Here is a 27,512-nt window from a genome sequence, read left to right as displayed (position 1 = left end):
TTAAAAAAACACAGATAATGAAATAAATGAAAAAATAGTTGACTGGATATATGTTGTTTAAATGAAAAAATAGTTGATTGGATATATGTTGTTTTCCTTCATCGTAGTCGCATACATACGCTGGTCTATTTGATGACAATAGTGTATATAAATCTGAATAAAAAATTGAAAGGTTAAGTGAGTTTTAAAATACGGATTCACCACCCCCTGTCCCCCGTCCCTCCCTCCCAGTGTTTTTCCCTACAAGCTCTACATATCAGAATATTTGGACAGGCAACGAGACCACTAATCTAACAGTTTTACATATACATATTTGGACAGTCAACAAGATCACTAATCCAACAGTTTTAAGGAAACTATGAATCTGATAGCTAATAATAAATTAGCAATAAAGTAAACCAAATTCGAGTAACACTAACTTTCTTTAATGTTGCGATCAAGGCAAATGAATCTAAAATGAAAAAACAATAACCCACCCAGATTTTCAATGGGCCTGCAAACCAAATTTGTAAACCTAAAAACCGATAAATGTAGACCAATCATTTGTTAGTAATCTTTCTCTGCACTCGTAGACATTAAAGAAACTATTACAATCCATCAATTTAATGCATGCCTATATATTTGTCCAAGAAACCACTGTGACATAAAACATAGAACAAACCTTCTGCTTCTTGTGAATAATCTTCATCTCTGTGGGTTACATAATTGTTTCTGGTTATAACAATCAATTCTGTAGCTTTGTGCCAAGTTACATGACCAAACAGAACCCCAGAACATTTCTAGATGAAAGCAGAAATGACATAACTACAGCCCAAAATGAACTTTATACGCACTGCCTCCCGAATGATTTGAGAAAAATAAAGAGTCCCTCATCGATCAATAAGCACTCTCAGTAACCATCAAAACGTATGGAAGAGATTATCTATAGGCAAAATAACAAACATAATAAAAGACAAACCGAGGTATGATTTAAAATGAGAGCATAATTCAAGAGACACTGTCTCCATAACAAACTCTAATATCTTAGCAAAATACATTAAAGCTAGAATAACAGCAATGTGAGCAATGTCAAATCTTGGATTATCAGAATATTTAGGCCGATAACAAGGCGACTGATCCAACAGTTTTAAAGAAACTATGAATTTTCATAGCTAATAATAAATATAATAAATTAGAACCAATTGATTCGGTTTCCGGAGAATCCACAGTAAGAACCGTTTTCTGCCAACGTTTCAAATCCCGTGGGATCTGAAACGTTGGCAGAAAACGGTTCTTACTGTGGATTCTCCGTAAACTGAATCAAAAGATTTAAACCATAGAGGTCTTAAATCCAAATTAGAACCAAATTAAAGTAAACACCAACTTAGAACAAAGTTGAGATCAAGGTAAATGAATTTTATGAAAAACAATAACCAACCCAAAATTTCAATGGGCCTGCAACTTTATCAAAGGCTTTTGCATTGGTCAAAGAAAAACGAAGCCTATTGACAAAGCTGCTCAACTGCTGATACAATTTGAGGAGGTTGCACCACTGTCCAGTCCTCTAGTGTGCCTGCATATGGTGTTGGAACATCCTGTGAAGATAAGCACATGATGGGTGCATCTAAGTAGTCCCAGAAGTTTTCAATAATTGCAGCCCTGAGACTCGCTCCAATGCCACCAGTACGCATGCACTCTTCAACAATCAGCACTCTATGTGTCTTCTTTATTGAATTCCCAATTGTGTGCAAGTCAAATGGCTTCAAAGAGCGGATGTCAATTATCTCTGGATCATATCCCTTATTCACTAAAGTCTTTGCTGCCTGCATCACATGGTATCTCATACGAGAATAAGTCAGAATGGTTATATCTGCACCTGGGCGCACCATTTCTGCTTCTTCAAGACAACACACATATTCTTCATCTGGTATCTTCTCTTTCAAGTTGTAAAGAAGAACATGCTCAAACAAGATAACGGGATTCTCACTTCTAATAGCTGCTTTCATCAGCCCTTTTGCATTGTATGGAGTGGAGCAAGCAACCATCTGCAATCCAGGAACAGACTGAAAATAAGATTCTAGCCGTTGTGAATGCTCTGCACCTAACTGTCTCCCCACCCCACCAGGGCCTCGAATAACGACGGGAATAGTAAACTGCCCACCTGAAGTGTAATGAAGCATGCCACAATTATTTGATATCTGATTGAATGCCAATAGCAGAAAACCCATATTCATTCCTTCAATAACAGGCCTTAACCCTGTCATGGCAGCACCAACACCCATCCCTGTGAAAGAATTTTCAGCTATGGGTGTATCGAGCACCCTCAAATCACCATATTTTTCAGCCATGCCCTTGCTTACTTTGTAAGAACCTCCATAATGGCCAACATCCTCCCCCATGATACAAACTCGAGGATCCCTCTCCATCTCCTCATCCAAACCTTCACGAAGAGCCTCAAACAAGAGCAGCTCGTGCCTACATACAAAACATGTAAGCAAAAGATTACTAAATACATACAAAAATATATTTAGATTTAACCTTCAAGAAATAAGTTACTAATAAATTGGTAAGGAAAATCTCCAACCTTCAGACACAGCACTAGTTTGCATATAATTTATCACAATCAATTTTTACATTCTTTTTCTGCTACAAGTTAAAACAGTCCATGTAGCAAAACACAGCCTGTGTTAAAAGACAAGGCACAAAAAAGATGAGATGCACATAACTCCATGGCCATTAGTATAAAGCCCAGTTGTGCTTAGTACTCACATAAGAGTATGAAAATCAAAAGAGAAATTCCATAGTCATCGTAAATTCAAGAATAAACTCAATAACCTAGACTCTACAGAAAAAAGGACTAGCAAAAAGAAAAATAGAACTCCTCCGAACTGGAAACATTATCTAATCAAATTGGTGGATAACTTAGGTATTGGTTATGCTTAGCATGCAAGGGTCACGTGGGATGTTAAAAAAAAATAGGTATAACCCTTCTCAGTCACGTACAACCCTTCACAGGCTCAGGCAGCTAAAATCAGGACCTCGTCTTCCTCTGTTTTTATATAATTTTGTGCAAAGATATCGACTTCTGAAGTATAGTTTTACTCAGGTAATTGTTGGACTTGGATTCATAACAGAGAAGAGGATTATGCCCTTCAATAGTGTGACAGTGTCTTGAGAAAGAACAGTTCACATCTGCACGATAATAGAGATTATATCTGCTAATATTATAGTTTTACTAAACTAATATTGTTCCATCTTACATTTTATTCCACTGGAACATTCTGTACCTGTGCATTTAACAGGCACTATAGAACTAATAGTTTTATTTTATGGATGTTTATATAACACGATGTTGTTCAATTAACGATATACATGTGGCACTAACTTGAAAACAGTTTTAGTAAGTGCAATTTTCATATGCACCATTGCTATCAAGGAATGCAACATCCCTGTAAAAATGATGTCAAAATAAAATGTTTCTCTATGTTCTATACGCAAATTCATGTATTTTGTGAAGGTCAATGTAAAAAATGGATAAATGCATATGTGCATCATGCATGCATGCTGCCATGTATGTGAAGAGTTTAGTAGATTCTAATGAAAAAGGAAAACTGTTAGGAGGGACAACAGTTCCCATAAGCTCGTTGGAGGGGCGCCTTCATGGTGTTCTCTCTTTTCCTTTCTTGCATAAAGCTCTTCTTTCAGGAAAAATTTCAGGTCCTAGACTCATTTTCACATATTGTGCTGCATGGCAATACATGGAGTAAAGTTCTAAAATGTTGTTGCATGAGGTTCTTAAAAGAAATACAGGATAGCTAATTTAGAATTTTACTGTGTTTGTATCCTGCACTATTTATTTATCTGATGCATGAGTATCACACTCTAGTTGTATCAACTTATTCAGAAAGATTGGTGAATGACAATTTGTGCTTTAAAATTTTCTGCAAAACATATCTTCGAGACCTGAATGGATTAGACTTCAACATACAATCTTTCATAACATTTGAAACTATTCAGTTTCTATAATATGTTAGATTGTTTATAGTGACAGTGGAGCAGTCATCTTCTAAATTGTGATTTTTTGAGTTCTTTATCTACCGTTTAATTTTGCTCCTTTCCTCATCCATAACAGTGCCACAATCAAGATTTAGGGTGATTGTCTGGAATTGTTATTGACCATGCTATTGCAGAGGTTTGATTCAAACAAAGGATATCGGAGTGTTATTTTGAACCTCGAGATGAGCAACTGGAAGGAATACTTAGGCCCATCAAAGTGGTGTGATTATAAGGGTGGTTTCTCCAAGAGATAAGTTAGGGCTTCAAATGCTTGCACTTGGAAAGATGATATCATCTACTGCAAGTTCTTCCCTTGCTTGTTGTTCTCCCAAATGTTCTTGCCAAAACTTCCAGACACTATGGGAGTTCCTTCTGAAGGAAAGTCCAGTACACCACTGGTTTTGAATGGCAAGAGAGTTCTTAACTACTTCGTGACAGTCAGTGGTCTTTACATTTGCCATCAGATTGAATCAAAGCTTAAAAGTTCTCTGTTGTCTACAATTCAAAAATTTAGCAAATTCATTAATAAGTTTGTTGCTACTGTTGTTCCAATACAACACAGAAAAGTGATTGCCAGATATCATTACTAATAAATGATAATGAGATGATGTATTTATGGCTGGCCAAGAAGCAGGAATTGGCTTCATTTTCAGTATGCTTTTCACCCCAGAAGAGCAATGCAAGAAAATCTTGTTATATTTGATGTATTCTATTTAAAATGCATGAGCACAAATTCTTAGGCAACAAGTGCTTGGGGAATTACTTTGGAATCCATCTCGTGTTCACTGGAAAATTTTAATCATGCAACTAGAGATTTAGTTTCTGCAGATGATGTGATTGCAATGTTTCCTTCTCGTTTATCAACTCCTGGGCTTTCATTGCCTGTATCGTTGAATTTGAAAGCCATCAAATCCAAATGGAGCTCAAGCTCCACAGCAGTAACAAAATTTCTCTAGGAGTTTTTGGGGAGTGAAGTTGAAAATTCTTGGAGGCACCTGTAAAAGCTAAAGTGAAAAGTGAAAAATACATGGAATGGATCACTGGTGTGTTAGAAATTAGAATGTCTATTCAGCCAGATGTTTACCTTGTGCAAAAAGATGGGCATCAATGAGGAGGATATAATACCATTAGCTCCTGATATTTAGAGTCATAGACAAGAAAATTCTATCTTGTAATGCCTGCCTGCCTAAGGCAACTTCTTGAGGTAACCATAGCAGTTGCGCAAATACCAGTCCATTATCGGTGCCAAGGACCTGCAGATCGGGGATTTATAAAGAGTTTTTCACATTGTCCAAACGGGCTTCAAAATTTGAACAGCTGCCTCATCAGTTGTTTCTATTACCCATATGATTGATGGGAATGCTCATTTGGATTCAACTGAAAGATCTACTCAAGAAGAGTGAAACATTGCTTATTTGCCTCAGTAGTGATAAACACAAAGTCTCAGGCTTGGAGCATATGGAAACACTTGCAGTATCTTCATCTGCAAAGAGCTTCTCTACAAGATCTGTCCTCTTCAACCCTTCAAAACCTTTATCATCATGTTTAAGAATATGAAAAGGAAAATCACCATAACTTACCAAAATTTTGTCCTTCTCCAAATCCATGATGGCTGCTGGAATATTTTCATCAAATAAGTGGTTACTAACATCTAAAGATGCTTCTTCGGGTACAAGATGGAGGGTATCATCATCATTGGAGTTGTCATCATCAAGGTCTTCTTCATGAGGTACCACCACAAAATCTTTAAGAACTTCATCACACTTCTCTTCATCCAGATCTGGAATCTCATTTGCAAATGTGCCTCATGCGATGAAAGAGAACGTTGGTTATACAAGCAATCATCCTAAAGTTCATTTCTTTGTCACTCATCCGTGTGTGCATAACTTTTTTCTTCATAGGGAATACCATGTGCCTCAAGAAAGGACTTGAATGCCTCAACATTATAGTTAATTTCAACCAAGAAAGCAACCAAGAGGTTCCTCTAATATGCAAGTATATTAGGTCCTCTATCTCTCCCATCCTTTTATGGCACTCATCGAGCACAACATGAGAATCATGTGGTTCATCAGCTAGATCTTCAACATATTATCCTTCTTCATAATTAGGCATAGTTCCACCAAGTATCCAGACATGGGGACGGGGAGTAAGGAAACGCAGGAGCCGCCTATGCAAAAGCTCCCCACCAATTTTTTGGAAACGTGGGGGGTAATTGGGATCTTTAACACAAGGGACCCTAAAAAAATAGTAAAATACTAAAAAGTTATAAATATATCATTGAAATTTTATAATTTAATTGTCTTTATCATTATATAACACTTACATCATGAAGGATAAATCGATGAATCATATAAATGAAACAAGTTTAAAACGAAAGGCATGATACAATCATATATGTAACTGTAACATTGTACAATGAAAATAAAAGTTTAAACCATATTGAAGTTCCAACCTTGAAAATTGAATATTGAAATAAAAGTCAAGTCCAATACATCAAGATTCAAATTTTTATAGGGTCAAGTCTAATATATCGTATATCAAGATTCAAAACAAACTGAAGTCCGAAACAGAAAAGCAAATAACATAAGAACATATCAAATTACAAATGAGCATAATAGCTCAAGGTAATGCCCTGCTAGTCTCTGCATCTGACTACGCATGAATAAATCAGGATCAACCATATCACCATCTAAATTAGAATCACTTGCATTCTCAAACATGCTAAGTGGCACACCAACCAACCCCATCTGTGTCTCATCAAGTCCCTCCTCCATATCTACCTGTGCATCATCCTCTGGATCAACATCCCATCGTGTTGTTGGTCCCTTCAAATATGAAATAACCAAAAAAACCCTTCCCCCCCATCGATTCATAGTATATTTATAATATTTTATAAAAAAAATTAGGGATTTGACTTTTTTTTAATGATTTGACCTCAAATGTTTTTAGAAACATTTCCTCTTTTGGGAGAAAAGCCCCCCCCTCGAGTTTCCTTGTGTTTCCGTTTTTTGGGGATGTGGGGAAACGTCCCCAAGTCCCCGGAGCGCAAGGAAGCGCGGGGACGCGTTTCCCAAGTGGGAGGACGCATCCCCGTGGAACACTGTAATTAGGCTCCTAATACTTGCAAAATGTTTTATTTAGACCTGCAGATGAAGACATTTTTTATGTATTACAATCATCAAACAATTGAGTTACATTCCAACGCATCATCTTCCACTGTAAGTACAAACACTTTCATCATGGCATTCTCATGGACAATGTTACCCACCATTTTGTGGGTAATATCTGTTAAAATTGGCAACTAGGGCCAAACTCCACATGGGTCATCTTATTTATGACAGCTGATATTTTTATTAGATTCCTCTCTCGGAGAGGTGTAGGATTGATCTAAAGATCATTCGATTTTGACATGTACAAATGAAGTTATGAATTTATTTTGATTATGGACAAATTGTCAATGTCTGCCAGCAAACTCATGTAGGCTCAGAAGTCCAATAGCCATGTCTATTCATCCTCAACATTAACCTATAAATACATGATGATTCATCGTCATTTGGACACACTTCACTTCTCACACATCTCTCTCTCCTCACATGATTGGGTACGGATTTATGGGCAGCCCTAAACGTGCGAAGAAGAAGATAGTGATTTTCTGTTTTGGGCATTGACCAACATTGACCAAATTTCAGGAACGGTTTTGACCAGCGTTGACCAGTTTGACTGCATTTTTGTGAGGAAAATTTCTGTTTGGGTAGGCCACATTTCTGGGCACAGAAAACGAGGCATTACGTGTTGTTTGACCAGCGTTGACTGCCGAGAATTGACTGCAAGTTTGACTTCAGCGTTGACCAAGTTTGACGATGATTTTCGGGACAATTTTGCGCTGATTCGGAGGATTGTTGGAGGCCAAGTTGACTGGGTTTGATGGAGCTGTTTTGGAGGTTGAATCTGCCATGTTGACCAACGTTGACTTTTCTGGTTAGGGCTCTTTTGTAACTTGTTGCTGTTATAAATTATCAAAATTTGTAAATTGTACTATCTCTCTCCATTGAACTATTGAAGACTAAAAAAGATTTGATCAAGGGTTCCCCACTTTGGGGTTTGTCCCTGGCTGGTGCCACATCTTGTGTCCTCTTGTTTTGGCTTGTCTTCTATTGTTTATGTTTATGTTCTATCAGCATTTTACTTACATGTTTATGTGATTGCTAAACTGAAATTGATATTGGGCTCATAAATAAATTGAAGTAAAATTGCTCTAAAGCATAGAATATACCATTGTTGCCTAAAATTAACATGGTATCAGAGTAGAGGTGAAGACAAAGCCCAAGCAAGAGTGAAAGAGCAATCACCAAAGACAGTGGGACAAGGACAAAAGACTCAATGGGTTCCTCATCCTACTTCCCGGCTGAAGACAAGCTCCACGATAAATCTGAGTATCATGGATGGAAGATGTCTCTTGATTTGACCTTGGAAGAGAAGGAAGTGATGGATTATGTGTAGGGTAAAATCCCTGAGCCTCTTTCAAATGCACCTGCTGCTACGAAGACCAAGTACAATAAGGTTGAAGTCAAAGCGAAGAAGATTATTAAGGATTCCATTGACAAGCATCTGGTGGCCTATATCTCCGAATTGAAGACCTCCAGGGAGATATACGACAAGTTGGCATGTTCAAGATTAGTAATGCTAATCAAATTCTCTTTCTCCAGAATAAGTTGAAGGATATTAAGAAGGGCAAGGACGAGGACATTCAATCCTATTTCTTGAGGATTACTGAGATCAAGAATGATCTACTCTAGATTGGAGAAGTTATTCCTGACAGGGAACTTACTCTCACTACCCTTAGAGAACTGCACCTGAGTGGTATGTATTTAGAACCACTATACTCAACAATGATCAAATTCCAAGGTTTGAAGAATTGATGTCAAGATGCATTCAAGAAGAAACAATAATGGTGGAGCAAGAAATGCCTTCTAATAGGAGCAACCCCACTGCATTCTCCATCCATGCCAAAAGGAGGAATAATGCAGGGTCTAAAGGTCATTTCCATGGAAAGCCTGGATCTAAGGGCGGAAGGAAGGGCAGGTGCTTTGTTTGCAATATGTTTGGCCACTATGCAAGGGAGTGTTCTAATAAAATGGATGCGCCTCGAGATGATGACTATCATAACAACTCCAAGGGAAACTTCAACAACAACAACAATGATCAAAGGAATGGCAGTCCAATGGCAAAGGAAAAAGGAATGCAGGACATCAAGGAAATGGTCGACCCTCCAAGAAATCAAGGAACTCCAGGGATGATGAATCCAATGTTGTTAACAATAAGCAAAATGAGTACTATCTTATATCGGCCCTCTCCATTGCCTCCCCTCTAAACACTTTGGGAAATTCGCTGATTGATAGTGGTGCCTCAAGGCACTTCACCGGATACAAGGAAGCCCTCTCTAATCTGATAGAAAAGGAGACAAACTTGGAGATCATCCTTGGAAACGATGCCACCTATCCCATGAAGAGAGTAGGGAATGTTACCCTTATTGAATCAAGGTAACACTATGTATTTGCAAGAAGTACTATATGTACCCAATCTCAAGAAGAACCTAATATCCATTTCAGCAAATGGAAGATAAAGGATTCAAAGTGGCTTTTAACGATGGAAAGGTACGTGTTTGGAAAAGAAATTTCAAGGATGCTTTTACTCTTGGGTTCAGGGTTGACAGTTTGTATCAAGTTGGAGGAAGTCCATTGGGAGGCATGTCTTGCGACACATCTCTACAATCTGAAGTATGGCACCGGAGGTTCGCCCATCTTCATTATAAGGCCCTACCCGATGTAAGACAGATGGTGACAAGTATGCCTGAGTTCAAAGTAGAGCATGACGATGTATGTCTAGGATGTGCCCGAAGGAAAACTTACAAGGGGACCATTCCCCTCAAGCAATAACAAGACCACAAACATATTGCAATTGATCCACTCCGACATATTTGGTATGATGCTCGTAAACTCCTTGGGAGGGTACTTATATTATCTCATTTGTGGATAATTATTCTCGCAAGACCTGGATCTACTTCTTGAAGAAGAAGGATGAAGTGTTCACCTAGTTCCGACATTTCAAAGCCTTGATCGAAAACCAATCTGAGAAGAAAATCAAGATATTGAGGACTGATAATGGGACCGAGTATGAATCCAATGAATTCCAAAATTATTGCAGAGAAGCTAGCATTAAGAGGGAGACTACAACGCCATACACTCCTGAGCAAAATGGTGTGGCTAAAAGGAAGAATCACTCTATTGTAGAAGTTGTCTGTGCCATGCTTCATGATCAAGGCCTTCCGAAGTTTCTATGGGGTGAAGCTGCAAATACCGCCATGTATGTTCAAAACCGATGCCCTCATTAAGCATTGGATTCCAAGACTCCTGAAGAAATGTTCACTAGTAAGAAACCTAATGTCTCTCATTTTAGAATTTTTGGAAGCCCCGTATATTTTCATGTGCCGAAAGAGAAAAGAAGCAAAGCCAGGTGAAATTTTCCTCTCTCAAGGAAAATATGTTGTGAAGATATTGGAAAGATTTGGGATGGTGGGCTGCAAGCCTGTAACTACTCCAATGGAACTCAACTTTATGAAGTTATGTGGCAGTGTTGCTGGACCTGAATTGGGAAATGCTTCTGAGTATCGTCAACTCATAGGAGCATTGATGTTCTTGGTGAACTCCTGTCCGGACACATGTTTTGCAATTAACACATTGAGCCAATACATGGTTCAGCCTCATCATATAGATTGGATTGCCACCAAGAATCTTTTGAGATATCTTCGAGGCACAATCTCTCATGGACGGAGATACACTACCGAAATGTGAGGCTGCATGGTTATTTTGATGTTGATTGGGCTGGCAGTGTGGTGGATCGCAAGAGCACTTCTAGATGTTGTTTTTCTTTGGATTCTGCTTCGATATCCTGGATGAGCAGGAAGCAGAAATCGGTTGCCTTGAGCACCACTGAGGCCGAATACATAGCTGCTAGTATGGCCTCCTATGAAGCTATCTGGTTGAGGAAGCTCTTCAGTGAGTTGTTTGGACATGTGTTGGATACCACGTGATCTTCTGCGACAACCAGAGTGGGATCCGATTATCAGAGAATCCTGTGTTTCATGATCGCTTCAAGCATATATCAAGTACCACTTTATCGGGATATGGTACAATGAGGAGCAATAAGGCTCCACCACATTGGGACTGATGAACAGGTTGTCAATATTCTGACAAAGCCCCTAGGAAGGTCAAATTCTTGGCCTTCCAAGAACAACTTGGAGTCATGGAGAGACCCTCTTATGAGGGTCCTGTATGAGATGGACATTGAGCTCTGGGAACTCTGGGAGGCTTGGGGTACTTCTTGGAGCGATGAGCAACCATAAGGTGAGTGGTTCAGCCTTCCCCTAGTGGTTTGTTGTGTACAGGGTGAGTGGTTCATCCTTCCCCTGTGATACCCCTTGGCGACATGTGAGCAAGACGAGTGGTTCATTCTTCTCCTGTCTAGACATCCTACCCATGCAGTCTTGGACTCATGGGAAGTACCTGTCATCTGGCCAATGAGTAGGGGAATGAGGATAGGGACCATGATACTACCGATGGACACATCGTGTACTACCATACTCCTTATACTAGGATGTCCGATATTGATCTGGGATCAATGAGAACTGACTTCGGGTCAGTAAGAGTGGTATGAGACACTCTCTTTTGATTGGAACCGACTTCGGGTCAGTAAGAGTGGTATGAGACACTCTCTTTTGATTGGGACTGACTTCAGGTCAGTAGAGAATGGTATGATACATTCTCGATCACTTCTTCTTCTTCATAGTTCAACGAAGCAGAGCAGAGCAGTGCTTGGCTAGCAGAGATAGTACAGATTGGCAAATGGATTAGCAGGTGGAGTTCTCCCTAGTTGAGAGGGAGTGTTAAAATTGGCAACTAGGGCCAAACTCCACATGGATCATCTTATTTATGACAGCTGATACTTTTATTAGATTCCTCTCTCGAAGAGGTGTAGGATTGATCTAAAGATCATCTGATTTTCACATGTACAAATGAAGTTATGAATTTATTTTGATTATGGACAAATTGTCAAGGTCAGCCAACAAACTCATGTAGGCTCAGAAGCCCAATAGTCACGTCTATTCATCCTCAACGTTAGCCTATAAATACATGATGCTTCATCCTCATTTGGACACACTTCACTTCTCACACATCTCTCTCTCCTCACATGATTGGGTAAGGATTTCTGGGCAGCCTCTCTACACGTGCGAAGAAGAAGATAGTGATCTTCTGTTTTGAGCGTTGACTAACCTTGATGGAATTTCAAGAAGGGTTTTGACCAGCGTTGACCAACCAGTGTTGACCTGTTTGACTGCATTTTTGTTAGGGAAATTTCTATTTGGGTAGGCCGCATTTCTGGGCACAGAAAACGAGGCATTCCGTATTGACTGCAGAGAATTGACCGCACGTTTGACTTCAGCATTGACCAAGTTTGACTATGATTTTCGAGACTATTTTGGTTTGATTCAGAGGACTATTGGATGCTGAGTTGACTAGTTTTAACCAAGCTGTTTTGGAGGTCAAATCTACCATGTTGACCAATGTTGACTTTTCTAGTTAGAGCTCTTTTGCTGCTGTTATAAATTATCAGAATTTGTAAATTGTACTATCTCTCTCTATTGAACTACTAAAGACTAAAAGAAGATTTGATTAAGGGTTTCCCCACATTGGGGTTTGTCCCTGGGTGGTGGAACATCTTGTGTCCTCTTGTCTTGGCTTGTCTTCTACTGTTTATGTTTATGTTCTATCAGCATTTTACTTACATGTTTATGTGATTGCTAAACTGAAATTGATATTGGGTTCATAAAGAAATTGAAGTATAATTGCTCTAAAGCATAAAACATACCATTTGTTGCTTAAAATTAACAATATCCCTAGGAGAATTTTTTCTCCAAGATGGTCCTCAACCGATAGCCAGCAACCCCTTGCAGCCGCCAGCTAGCTCATTCTACCATTTCTCTGCCACTTGAGTCAGCCATGTGGTCCTCGCCCATATGCCATGATCGTATGTTTGAAGGTGGGCCTCCCGAAGCTAAAGGTATGCCTTGTCATTTTGAAATTGAGTCTTGTAGTTTGCTTATCATGGACACTTCTGGGTATGGATTAATGGGGGGATTCGGCGGAAAGAATGGGCTAGGTCTGTGCTTTTGTCCCCTAGACCCCTTTTAGGACTTCACCTTGGATTCTAGTTCCGTGGGATCTCTTTTAATGACCACTTGGTTTTAAGGATAGTATTTCACAAGAACCCCCCATTTTGGTTGCGTGGTCCCGCTCCCTTATCCGCTTATATTACCCCTTTCCATTCATTATTACCCCATCCATCACTTCTCCCACCTGGGTCCACATTCCTCCATTGGGTCCACATAGGGTCAGCTCACCCCTTCCCCTTGCCCACACCTTGGGTCATGGCTTGGAATGAAGCCCGGAGGTTGATGCAGCTAAAAAGAAAGTTAAAAGCATATATGGCCACATTCAATAGGAAAAGTACCACAAAATGCAAAAGATGGTCAGGACAAAAACATTTAGCACATGGGCAAAAGCCATTACATGAAGCTCTACCCCATCATCATGGCCATCACCCTAGTTCCAAAAGGTTCTATGAACCTTCCTCATCATATAGGAACCCATGATTGTCCCAACCCCTGAAGGGCGATGAACCGCCCTACCTTAAAGGGGGGAATTCACTGCTATATCTTATACATCATGCTCTAACCCCTTGAGCCTCGAGCAGTTAATCAAAGATAATCATAAAAAGGCAAAAAGCATATAAGGAAAGGTGGAAAATCGAGAAAGAAGCACCTCATGAACCACGATTGCTCCCTCCTACACCCTATAAACCCAAGTGTGGGCTTCCCTCTTATTAGCTACCCCTATGCCCCAGCATGTGACCCAGGGTTGCCCCCTCTCATTCCCTACCTCATGCACCTATCTGCCACATGCCACCACCTTTTGACAGATGTACCTTGACTATATTATCCCCTTCAGAAGCAGAAACCACCTAATAGGGTACTTGGTTAACCCCATTAGGAGTTTAGGAGACATTGGCACATCTCTAAGCCCAGCGTGGAAGGGCAGGCCATTATGAAGTTAGCACCTGTGGTCCATGATTAGGTAAGCTCATTTGCTCGATTTCTCTAATGACTTGTTGTACTGGAAGCCTAGGGGATGCATTGGATCTTATGCAGGGTTGCAGATGGTTTCCATTTGGGGTTTGGTCTCTCTATACGGGGTCTTAATCCTCCAGAGGGCTACATTGGCACATATCGGGGTAGCGTTGAGATCCATCGGCTTCCACAGCAACAGATTGCACTTCATGGATCCCCACAACCACTCAAAGATTGTTCGTGGTTCACTCATTGGATGAGGAGGATGCACCTGATCCATCATGCCCAACTGGCCCTAGATCTACACCATACACTTGGCAGATGATCCAGGACTTCTATGATGATGTGGCATCTCCTACATTGCCATCTTGGGCCTTAAGGGCGACCTACAAGCATCTTCGGTTTGTTTGGAGACCCATGAGGACACTTGTGTGCCCCCGCAGTTATTTGGAGCAGCATAGGTTATTACAAGGGGCCAACCCCTTGTCCACTGCTTTTGAGGGTCCTATTCTTCATTGTGGCACCCATGGACCTCATTAAGCCTCTTAGAGGGCCCTACGACATGCATAGATTATTATTTGTCCTCTTGAGAGGCTTATCTTTTCATTTGTGAGCTAGTTTGGTGGGATTGTCACCAAAGTTAGGTCATTTGCACATTTTTTTAGGGGCTAATGTAGGCTCATTAGCTAAATCGAACTCCTAATTAGTGTATAAATAGGAGTTAGTTGGATTCATTTGTATCATCACTTGACTTGGGATCTCTCTATCTTTAGAGAATTTCGCACTTTTTCCTTGGAGGATTATTTTGGATGATGGATGAATTTTGATGTATGGATTTGGGCTATTTCTATCTTGGAGCTTCTTATTTGCAAATGTGATGTTGGTTGGATATACTCTCTAACATTGTAAGTGCAAATTTAACGCTATTTTTCTTCTTGTTGCATACATTTGAATTTCGCTATGATTAGGGCTAATTGTTGCATGTACGAAATGTGGAATTATGTGTCTATTTAGCTTATTCTTTGTATGGGCCATTGTTAGATGAATGAAATTTCCTAGAGATCATGTTATCTTGATAAGCTTGCACCATTTGTATGAAGTATAAATGCTTGAAAGTCACTTTTCTTCTCTTTCCTCTAACATTGGACAAAGTTGACTTTTGGAGCCTCCTTGAACAAGAAACTAAATCCTTCTTCATTATTATCCTTGACTCCATATCCCCAAGTGAATTAGGCATTGGTCCCTCAAAAAGGGTGACCATTTTAACCCTCTTTTACCCTTTTCCCTTTTTCCTAGGTCTAGTCCCATTAGGTCACCTAGGGCATCAATTTCTCGGGAAACTGGCCACAAGAAAATTTTGATCTCCTACATGCAACTGCGTTGGTGGATCCCCTTGCTCTCCTCCAAATTTAAATCAATTTTGACGGTGGAATCTTCGGATGCCCCAAGCCCTAGCTTTAGGATCAATTTTTGCCTAGGTGTTCCCAAGGCTAGAACCTAGTAGGATCAATTTGACATCTTTGGGAGAAAATTCGTGTTTGATCCTTTCCCCTCACCTTGGCCAGGTTAAGAACATCATTGGTTGCCAAAATCCATCCCCTAACCTGGGCTGGGTCCACTTGGCCTCGTGTGGTCCCATTCTTCACCAAAGCCTATTTATTAAGGACTACTCAAGAATCCAAGTTCTCAAAAGGATTTTAGGGATTGAGAACATCTTTTATAGGTCTTATCCTTCTACCTCAACCCTCCAATCCTCATCCCCTCTCCCTAGAAGATCAAGTCCCTTGCTTAAAGAGCAAGCAAGCCCTATCCTTCAAACTCTTCTAGAAAGGGAATCATTTGGGTCACTCCACCTCTTTATTGATCTACACTTTATAAGTGACTTCCTAACTATCAAGTATTCTCCCATCGGTGAAAGTCCGTAAAGAGCAGGGAGTCTTAGTTGTGGTGACAGTGGGCTAAGTCTCCATAGTTTCCCTTGACCTAGGAGTTGCCCTCATAGAAACCCCTTTTAGGTCCCCTGCTAGTTTTAGTGGTAACAGACAACATTAACATCTGAAATAAGTTCAATGAAAGATGTAACATATAGTGTAGTTGAATTGATATGTCCTTGGAACTTCAAACCATGCTTGTTCCATCCTGGATTGGGGAGCTCAATTGGATATCTAGAAATGCCCAAGAAATCTAGAGAACTAAACCTTACAACATCCCACACCTCTTGGAGTGAGGCTATATTTTTTCACTTCCAAATGTTCAAAATGAAAAACTGATATGAAATGTTGAAAACACATCATTATTATGCCTCTTTTTCCATATCAAGGATTCCCCAGGTAACGCTTCAAATCCCTTGAAACCTATTAAATGTCCTCACTCCTACAAATAGCAAGCTGCTTCAAAATCTTTTAAAATAGGACTTTGTTCCTTCATGCAGTCCCTAGATGGCGAAGAAATCTACAAAGAAATGCCCTCATCAAATCACTATAGCCAATCTACTTTGTCCCAGGAACTAAACCTTGTCCCCAACAAGGATACCAATTTGTTACCTCCAAAACCTGCACTTCAAATGTTACAAAGTCCTTTCACAAAGTGCATCCATAGAGGCACTTAGGAAGATTGCCCACTGTCACTACAACAATATTTGCTCTCAATTTAGGCTTTTTTAGCACATATGGGGAACCATAGTAAAGAATTTTTTTCTATATTTTTAGAATAAGATTGATGGTGGAATTTGCCAAATCCCGGTGGCCTATCCTATTGTTCTATAGAGGTAAGAACAAGATGGTTTGAATATCACTGAGAATATATAGTTAAGCTATCATAGATGTGCCATAATTAGTACAAAACATATTTTCAAAATATGCAAGAATAAAGAGTGAGCCCTTAAACCAGATGCATCGTCGCAACAATAAAATTGCAGCCAACAATAATGTGTAACAGAGAAATAAAGAAGGTAACAATAGTCTCTCCGAACAATAGAAATGACAACAGAAAGATCCTTCAATAATTCTAGATTGCATCAAGAATTAGGTAGGGTTTAACAACCTCAACCCTAATCTCTTCTTTTGGGACAAATATGCCATTCTACAAAGATTTTTTGTCTGCTTAAACTAATGACAAATCTTTATAAACCCTAATAATCCATGAAAAGAATAATGAGTTGAAGGAACCTACGCTTGAACCAATGCCCTTCTTCCAATTTTTCCAAAAGATATTCGACAAATTTCTTGGAAAGGAAATCCCTCTCTTCCAGCCATGCTTTTAGAAAATAAGAATAGATTTCCTTTTATATCTTTCCTTCAATAACTTCTACAATAAAATATTATTTCTTTTTAAAGGGCCTTAGAATCCTCCTAAGGTGGAGTGCTCCCTTTCGACTGGATACACTTTGAATGGGTCCATATTGCCACTTGTCATCCCCACAAGCAAAATGCCTTTCTTAAAGCGTGTATTTACTCTTCACTTGAGGGTTTGAAACTTTGATGCTATCAACAATGCCACATATAATCTCCTCATACAACGAGATTGCCTCCAAATATCTAGAGAAAGCCTCAAATAGTGTGTCCTTACCCAAAATCTTACTCAAAGATGAAAACACACCTCCCAATATGTAGAAAAGCATCAAATAATTTATCTTCAACCCCAAGAAACCTAAAAGGTGAAATATGCCTCCAAATACGTGAAACAAACCTCAAACAATGTGTCTTTACCCCCAAAGACCTTTTCAAAGGTAAAACACGCCACCAACATGCCTTCTTGCCTTCAACATGCCCTAGCCACCTCCTTGAAGAGGACATTTAATATTAAGTGGGCCTTTGACCATGCCAACAACAATTTTTAGTACCACATTCTTTCAAGTAGGTTGTTTCTCCTTCAACTCCTTTCCTTGCCATGTGTCATGTTTTGGGCCTCCAATAAGGTAGGGTGTTCATGTCCCAAGTCTCCCCTCTAACTCACATTGATCATCCATGTGGTCTCAAATCCCTCTGTTCAATTCATGACTCATGAGTAGGGTGTTGCATTAATGATACAACACCATGGTAATGTAGGACAAGGTGAATGGCTCTCCAAGTCTCTCCCCACAACCTATAATTATCATTGAGATCACATGGATTCTCGTTGTCATGGTATGAGAAAGATGCCAATAAAATGCAAAATAAGCCATCCACGCACCACTAGGGTTCAAGCCTCTCAATGGCACGCTTGTACCCATGCTCGTGCTTATGTGCACATGTGCTTATGAGGTCAAGTTGAAGCCATAGGTGACATTAGTGTTATAGATACCCCCTATCATGGCTTCTTAAGCCTAAGGTGACTACCATAGTGTGGTGGAATATTTATTTCTTAATGTTAAATCTAAAATAAAATAGTTGTCATTTGTTTGTTTTGACTAGAAGTTTCAATCTGAAAAGAAGGGACCATTAAAGAAATCACCTTTGCATTGGCATGTATGAATTAGGTACAAGTCCAGTATAGAGTTCTATGTCTCGGTCATGACTACCTCTGACTCTACTCGCATTCCAAATCGCATGTGGATTCAAGAATTTCATTTGCGTATAGTTTGAATTCCTCAATTCGTCTTCACTATATGAATGTCTAGGGCGATAAATTTCTTCTTGTCAATTGGCTTTATTTTGACATCACTGCACCCATCACCCTACATGTATATTACTAGTCTCTATTGGTCAACAAGTTGCTCCCTCCTCTCAATGACCAAAAACCTTTGTGCTTTAATTTCAATGTCAAACATTGTGTGGACTACTCTGCTCCTCCATGTGATTGACCTGCCCTTATTCAACCTCAATTTTTCACCTTTTCCTCACCATCTCATCAAATCTGCATGAATATGCAAAATAAGTTTCAACACAAAAATAAATGGTGTGATGAAAAACAGCATCAAATGGTCTCTCATAAAACATAACTCAATTTCCTCTCTATATATTTATATGGATATTTTAAAATCGAATCATTCTCAAAGTTCAAAACTTAGTAATTTGAAAACTTTGCTTTCTATAAATTTGATTTTACCAATACATTTATATGCGAACTTGGCCCACAAATTGCAACAATACATTTCACTCATGAACTTCAATATTAGTCTTCACTCATGGAATGTGGATCTTCTGGACTCTGAAGTTTACAAAGCTCACACACTTCCATATCACTCTAAAACCCTGTTGAATTTTGGAGCACACAAGAAAGAAGAAAAAGAAAATAGAAACAAACTCATGTAAAATATGTGTTTAATACAATGGAGTCATTGTATACATTGACATTGATTCTCTAAATACACTCATGAACTTCAATATTAGTCTTCACTCATGGAATGTGGATCTTCTGGACTCTGAAGTTTACAAAGCTCACACACTTCCATATCACTCTAAAACCCTGTTGAATTTTGGAGCACACAAGAAAGAAGAAAAAGAAAAAAGAAACAAACTCATGTAAAATATGTGTTTAATACAATGGAGTCATTGTATACATTGACATTGATTCTCTTTTATTTAGATAAGTAGTTGTACAATGCACACCCAAATGACCTGACTGCTTTTCTCATTGGCATCTATAGGCTTAATGTCAATCATAATGAGTCTTGAATATTAGTCACCCATATAACCATGACTTTATTACATCGAATTGTAACAAAGCATTATACTCCAACAATTTGGTAGTCTGGTATGCCCACTTCAACATCAATCTTCAGATTTATGTTTCGCTATGAAAGTACATGGAGGTAACAAGAGTTACATGGCACTTCTCCTTGTCATAATTTAGCCCGTGAACTTTGTGTCTCACTCATTGATACATGAAGTGGAGGGTATATTATAAGCCATTCGGCTTGCTGCCACTCTAACGAAAACTGATGGAACAGGAGCCATGTGACAGGATATAAAGTTTAAACCCACTTTGGCTTTATGTGTCCAGTTGATCAGTGTTGTGAGCTTGAATCACTAATCAGCTGGCTGGATTCTGGAACATTTCTATTCCAGGTTTGTGCATTGCCATCTCAGAAAATACCATCCACAACCACTAGGATTTTCTTCATTGCATGGTTCCAAGAAATAATGACTTCTTCCACTATGAGTTGGCTTATTTTCGATTATTTGATGAAAGGGGTAACCACATTTTTTCCTGAGCACCAGAGCAAGCCTATGAGAGATAATCCTGGATGTGCAGAGAAAGAGTGCACAATATATACATGAACTATTCCCAGATGTCTGGGGAGAGAATGCACACTATATATGTGGACAAAAATATCTAATGAATTGAATGCTTTCAGTTACATACTGTTTGGACAAGAAATACGATATAAAATTAGCTTTGCTCAGAAGACAACATGGTTGTGCATTACAGATGACACGTTAGTAATGTGACGCAGACTTGATTTGCTATTAAAAATTATGAGAAATTTACTAAAGTGACTGCTGTTCCTTTACTGTATATCAGATAGAAGGGAATTGAGACTGAAACAAGAAGATTGTTAATGAATTTAGAAATGATTGTTAATGAGTTAAAGTGATCCATCTGAGAATGGGGATTCTATCGGTGCATAACAGAAAGCCACGGCCACTGAACTTTTACCTTGCAAATAATGTACAACAGACTGTTAATTCCAAGAATGTATCATGTATAAAGTATCGGTTATACTTGTGATCTATATGGTTCCATTAAAGAATTGTAGGTGTTATATTAGGCATTACAAGGCATCTGCTCAATTTAAACTAATCACATAAAAAACTTGCTAGTTTTCCTAATTTTGCAGCCTTTTACATTGTGCAAATTGTGTGTTTCTTCTTCAATATTGAGCCTAGTTAAACAATACAAAATGACAAAATCATTCCTTTGAGTAATAAGATAAAAAAGGATTGTTGCTTACCCAGTCTTTGATGTTGCAGGACTTGTAGCAGTCTCATCCTTCACCTGGGAAATTCAAAAGAAAGAAATAAAGGGCTCCTATAGTCAGAAAAGTCAATAATAATATCTGTCATGGGAAAGTTGCAAAAGTTTAAAGCAAAATAAATCTGCATGATAAATATGGTCATTAAAAATTTTAAAAATTTTCAATGAGCAAACCCAGCACACTCTTTGAAAAAGCATCCAATTCTGAGTGGACATAGATTTCTCAATACAAATTCATGGATAGCAGAATGTCAGTAATTTATCAGTTGGGTCTATCTTGGGTAGTTAAGAGAAGTTATTAGCATCCCCATCCAGGTTCAAAGTCCATTTCTGACATGTTTGCCCCTTGTGAACCAACTGGTGCTAGCAAGGTAGCAATAATCACACTCTCACTTCGGTGCTTGACGGTGGGCTAGATGTTCCAAAGATTTTTTATAGAAGTTTTATGAGACATGACCTATGTCACAATCCTTCTCGAGATTTTGACATTAAAAGTGTCTCCCCTTCAGAATTATAATCTCTGATGTACATTCTAACAGATTAGAATGATATTCTTGAACTTGAAGGATTGAAGGTGATCTCAGGGAGGGAGGATGGAAGAGCTAGTGGACTTTCCGAAAGATGGAGAAGAGGTCATTCTCGACCCAATATTTAGCACAAGGAATGAGTTGATAGAGATTTAAAAAGGGTAGTGAGCCTACAACAATGAAATCAAAGAAGATCTAGAGGAAGTCTTAGCCCCGTCCGGATCTTTAGAACCTTTAAAGGTTGGGGAGAGCAGTGAGGGATTGAAAGATCAAAACCAAACTATGGTTTGTTACATTGTATGACATGTCTCAGTCTAACACAAGAAGGATGAGTAACAATTCAGCAGTGAGGTGTGTCTATCAAGGATTCAAGGCAGATGTAAAGGGCAAAGGCTCAAGTTAGAGATGCAGGAATCACAGTTTGAGGAGAGATCTTTCCAAAATTACATGAAATCTCAAAGAGGTTGGGAGGGCCAGACATTTGTACAAAAGAACAATCTAGGGCAAGGATTTGGTTTTCTATCCTTCGAGGAATTGCCTAGTGGGGCTATTGATAACCCTACAAAGAAAGATAGCACCCAAGGTGTAGATCACTTGGCAAAGCATGTTATGTTAAGAATATGAGGTCCTTGGTTCAAACCCCTACTAACCTGTTTCCACGTTAGCAGCAAGTGTGATAAACCTAGTGGTTATAGTGGTAGCAGATGGAATCAACCTTCTGTCACGTAAGAAAAAGACCACCCCATTTGTCGATTCCACTAGTCACCAAAAGAAAAAAACCCCAGAAAAAAGGGTATTGTTGCAACTCAAAATGGTGAAGGGGCAAAAAGCACAAGAAGTTTTGGAGAATGAAGAAAGAAAGGTCAAGATTGTTCTTTGTAAGGGCGTGGGTATGGAGGACATAAAAATCACAATGGAAAGGGCCCTAGTTAGACATTTTATGAGCAAACAACTGTTAAAGAGTCCTATATTTGCCAACGGTTCCATATATTAGTTAGGGGTTAGAATCTTAGATATCATTTGAGTTTAGAGCAAAAACATAGTCATATCCCACAAATGGTATTGGGAGGCTTTGTTTCTAAAAACTAAAAAGGTGGAGCACTGGTTCAATCCTAGAAGGGAAGCAATGCCCTTACAACCAGTTTGGGTAAAGCTACCTGGGTTGCCAATGGAATTATGGAAAAAAGAAGTGTTGAAGGCCTTAGGAGATGGAATAGTAACGGTTATAGACCTAGGGATTTTCATCCCAAAGTGAATAGAAGGGTAATCAAGATTCTAGTCAAGATCAATATATGCAAATGTCCACTGGAGGAGTTGGAGAGAACTTGGGGAAATTGGAATTTTATCTAGGTTGTTGACTGCTGGAAGATTCCAATCAAGGGGTCCAAATAAGATAAAATAATTTAACTAATGTCCAACGAATGACCACAAAAGTAGCTTAATGGGACAAAAGGATACGTCCAGTACGAGTACAATGTGGGAGTGCAAACACAACTCCTAGAAAATGCCAAAGCTAAATCTAGGATAAAATGAAGTAAAGAAAGAGACAACAATAAGACAGCCTCGTAAACATGTATATAACCCCGAATCAAAGGCCCCAATGATGTAGAAGACTAAGTGAATAAGTCCAAGGTTGGAGGTCGATGATGTCAAGAATGCCTGAATCTAATCGCTGACAACAAAGGGGGCGACTGTGGCACTTGCTCGCTATCGGAGTCCTCTAGGTCCAAACAGGCGTCTGGCTGCATGATTTTAAGGGGGCGTGTAGGAGCGAGGGATATTCCTCGCATTTGAGGTCGAAGGAAAGAAGCTCTGGATAAGTTTATGGTTGATCCATCAGGGCAAGGGAGGAGTCCATCGGGGGGCACCTTGCTAGAGACTGATGTGTTTTTCCGCACCCCCACAATAGTCTCAAGGACACTGGTTGGCCTACCAAAGGGGGGACTGCGGGGAGACTTGAGGTCTCATTGTTATACTACTTGAAATACTCTATAACTCAACTCGTCGCTTGTTGCTCCGATCAACCAAATCAACCTAAAAGTATGATGTGATTGTCCAAATCGTCCCCGAGTGAGGCAAGGTATGTAGGATCTGAGATCTGTACCTAAATATCTCCTTGATGAAGAGGGCTAGGCATCTCTAGTTATGATACTGGAAGAAGGTAAAGAGGGATCCTCCTGACTCTATAAAGAGGCAATGGTAGTGCCCTCTAATATCGTAGTATACGAGGCACCTAAAAATGAGGTGTCACTCTGTCTCTGACTCCTAAAGGTGACACATCTGGCAAATCCTATCAAATCTCAGTATATGGTGGTCAATCTCTGCTCAGAGTCGATGAGAACCTCAACCAACCTAGAGCTGGCACAAACAGATCTTGAGTGAGAAAGGAAAAGAGAAGGCTAGAAATATGGAGACTAGCAAATATGAGCAGATGATGGAGACCATAGAAATCAAGGATGGAAAAGCAAGTGCATCACTAGAAAAAGGTATGACATCTATGACTCTGCTCAGAGTCAATGAGAACCTCAAACAACCTAGAGCTGGCACAAACAGATCTTGAGTGAGAAAGGAAAAGAGAAGGCTAGAAACATGGAGACTGGCAAATATGAGCAGATGATGGAGACCATAGAAATCAAGGATGGCAAAGCAAGTGCATCACTAGAAAAAGGTATGACATCTATGTCTCCTAATTCAAACCCTAAGCCTATTTTGAAGTCAGTTACTTTAGAGAATTGTATCTTGAAAGAAGACCCTAACTTGGAACCCTGTTTGGGAAGGGATAAGGGAGAAATAGTCCACATACAAGATCCTAGTCATTTCCTAGGACTAAGAAACCCCCCTATGGCTATAGTTAGGGTAGAATGGAGTCTCTGACTCTCAAGCTAGCATAAGTACCCCAAGCTAGCAATTCAATTAGAGGTGAAGAGGACAATCCCACAGAATATGAAGGAAGCAATACTCCTACATATGATCTCAAACCTAGAAAGGAAATCTCCCAGTAGGGGACAACAAGAGGACTAGCTATTGTCCCAAGCAACCATCAACAATGGGTAGCAAATCCTTTCTATCACTATCTACGAAGAAAATGAAAAGAGAAATAAAGGGAGGCAGACAGAAGACCATTAGAAAGACCCTCGGAGCAGGAAGTGCCTCTAAGAGGGTGATGCAATGATAATTTTTTCCTTAAATGTGAGAGGGTTAGGGACTGCTCATAAGAAGCTAGCCCTCAAGAGTGTTTTTCCAAATATAAGTTGAACATAGTGCTGATAACTATGTGAAGAGGATAGAACATTGTAACTACCTTATCCTCAGTCCTCAGAGAATGGAATTTTGGTTTAGTAAATTCAAAGGGGAGGACAAGGGGTATTGTATCTAGCTGGAAAGACTGTATGGAACTCATTAAATCAGCATTGCTCCCTACAAGTATCCAGATTGACATAAAAGCTAAAGAACTCGGAAAATAATTTTCCATTACAATTCTGTATGGTCCCTATGGAGATAGGAAAGTCCTTTGGGAAAACTTTAAAATGAAAGGAATAATCAGAAAGGACAGTGTGATTATAGGAGGTGATTTGAATTTGAAAATAATGGCAAGGAAATCTGGGGGCAATAAGCTAGACAAGTTCCATTGGCTGAATTTTTCACTTAGATGTCTGGGGTACCTAGGATCATGTGACGTGGAACCTCCAGAATTAGTACCAACCTAGAGGAACTTCAAAAGTGCAAGGGACGGGGTGTCAAAGAGATCAGACAGATTTTTAGTGGCAAAGATGATTTTGGAGGAGACAAACAGATTAAATTCATGGGTTGGGGGAAGGAGGGTTTCAGATCATTTAAACATATTATTGCAAATGGAGAAAGAAGATCAATAGCCTCCAAGGCCCTTCAAATTTAATTGTACATGGCTGGAGGAAGAAGGGTTCATGAGCATGGTCATCCAAAACTAGGAAAGATTTTACCCTAATCTAGGATAAAGCCCAAAAAGCAAAAAAACACTCTACTAGATACGGAGGACCAAATTAAACTTTTGTATAAAAAGAACAAAGAAGGATTATTCAGTGAGGAAGAAAAGACAAATCTGAAAAGACTAGAAGAGGTAAAGGGGCAGTTGTTGGAACATGAAGAAGCACAACGGAAACTCAAGAATCAGGCTATATAGTTGGCAGAAGGGGGAGAAAATACAAAAAAATCAAAACCATGCCAAATGTAGAAAGAATAAATATAAAACAAATTGGAAGATAAGGAGCAAAAGTTTTAAAAGGGAAATTGCTGAGAAACGAGTAAATCATTTCAGAGCACTATTTCAAAACCCTACAGGAACTAACATTGCAGAAAATCCTAAAGGTCATAACTCTCTTACCCTAGATTTATTGATAAACAGCAAAATGAAGATTTGAACGCTGAGGTAAAAAAAGAGAAGCTTAAAGCAGTCCTACAGCCATTTAAGAAAGCAAAGAGTCCAGATCCAGATGTATGTAATGTAGAATTTTACTTGGGGTTTTACAATTTCTTGGAAGATGAACTGCCGGGGGTTATTGAAGAGCCAAGAACATCAGGGAAGATAATGGGGGCTCTGGATACTGCTTTTACAGCCTAAATCCCAAGAAAAATAACCTTGGAACTTATGATGATTATAGGCCCATTTCACTGTGTAACTCTATGTATAATATATTGAAAAGATACTAACCAACAAACTAAAAGGTGTCTTTTCAGAATTTATATCAGAAGAACAATTTGGTTTTTTGCATAATAGACAAATTCATGATGCAATGGGAACAGCCCGAGAAGGATTGCATTCAGTAAACATTAAAAAGATCCCAGAAATGGTGATGAAATTGGACCTGGAAAAGACTTATAATGAAGTCAATCAGTTGTATCTGAGACAACTGATTATTCAGATAGAAATGAAAATCCAAGTATTGAACTGAATGAGTCTCTATCATAAGCAAGTTTTGCAGTATTCATAAATGGCCACTTTCAAGATTCTCCTACGCTACAATGGGGCTAAGGCAAGGGTCTCCCATGGCTCCTTTCCTTTTTTTACTGGTTGGTGAAGGGCTAAGTAGGATGATAAAAGCCTGTAAGAGAGAGGGTTTGTTAAAGGTATATGGGAACCAAGTAATTTTAACCCACTTATTATTTGTAGATGAGGTCATACTATTTCGTACAGGCCTAGTAAGAGAAGCACTAAAATTTAAGGAAATTCTGGAGCTGTCTAGTAGCTCGACAGGGATGGAGGTTAATGTCCACAAGTCCACTGTTTTGTGTTTAATGGACTTGAAGACGATATAGAAAGAGGGCCTCAGCAGATTTTATCTTTCCAATCAATCCCCTTTCACCAGGGCCTAATATACTTGGGTTTCTATCTAAAACCTAATCATTACAGGTTAAGAGATTGGCTTTAATTCTATGAGAAAATTGAAGGAAGAGTGAAAAACTGGTGCCATAGGTCATGAAGGTTGCCACTAGTGAAACCAATATTGGAAGGAATCCAAGTCTATTGGTTATCCTTAGCTCATAAATAAATGTTGGAAAAGATTAGAAATAAGTGTTTAAGTTTTTTGTGAACAGGGAAGAGTGAAAGAAGGTATTCCTCTGGGCAAGAGGGAAACAATAATAATTAGCATTGCCAAAAGAAGCTGGAGGGTTGGGCAGTAAAAATATCCATCTGTTTGGGCAGGCTCTAGCTGCAAAGAGTATGTGGATATTGATGCATAATGAAGGATTGTGGGGAAGGTGATGATGGCAAAATATATAGCTCCTGGACCTTTGAAGCACTAGATCAGAAAATAAGAAAAGAGCCATGGAGGGGCTTCTGTAGTTCAGAAGGCATTAATGAATGCTCTTCTATCGGTTGGAAAGTGGTTGGT

At 39.2% G+C, this 27,512-nt stretch overlaps 1 protein-coding gene across 1 annotated transcript in view; it reads right to left on the bottom strand.

The window, feature by feature from the left end:
* Positions 1-1,374: 1,374 nt before the first annotated feature.
* Positions 1,375-27,512, bottom strand: part of LOC149209842 (pyruvate dehydrogenase E1 component subunit beta-like) — a 31,866-nt gene continuing 5,728 nt past the window's right edge. Inside the window, exons 3-4 of the mRNA XM_089396520.1 lie at positions 21,093-21,136; positions 1,375-2,454 (exon numbers count right to left, since the gene is read on the bottom strand). Of these exons, the coding sequence (XP_089252646.1) occupies positions 1,482-2,454; positions 21,093-21,136 (1,017 nt within the window). The 3' untranslated portion in view covers positions 1,375-1,481. The remainder of the gene's footprint in view (positions 2,455-21,092; positions 21,137-27,512) is intronic.

This window comes from Pinus tabuliformis, chromosome 1_2, assembly GCF_031772625.1.
Source record: "Pinus tabuliformis cultivar Carrire ecotype Pingquan chromosome 1_2, CPIR1, whole genome shotgun sequence".
In the NCBI taxonomy this organism is placed as follows: domain Eukaryota; kingdom Viridiplantae; phylum Streptophyta; class Pinopsida; order Pinales; family Pinaceae; genus Pinus; species Pinus tabuliformis.
Note: the sequence above shows the minus strand (reverse complement) of the source record. Positions and strands in the feature narration are given on the sequence as shown.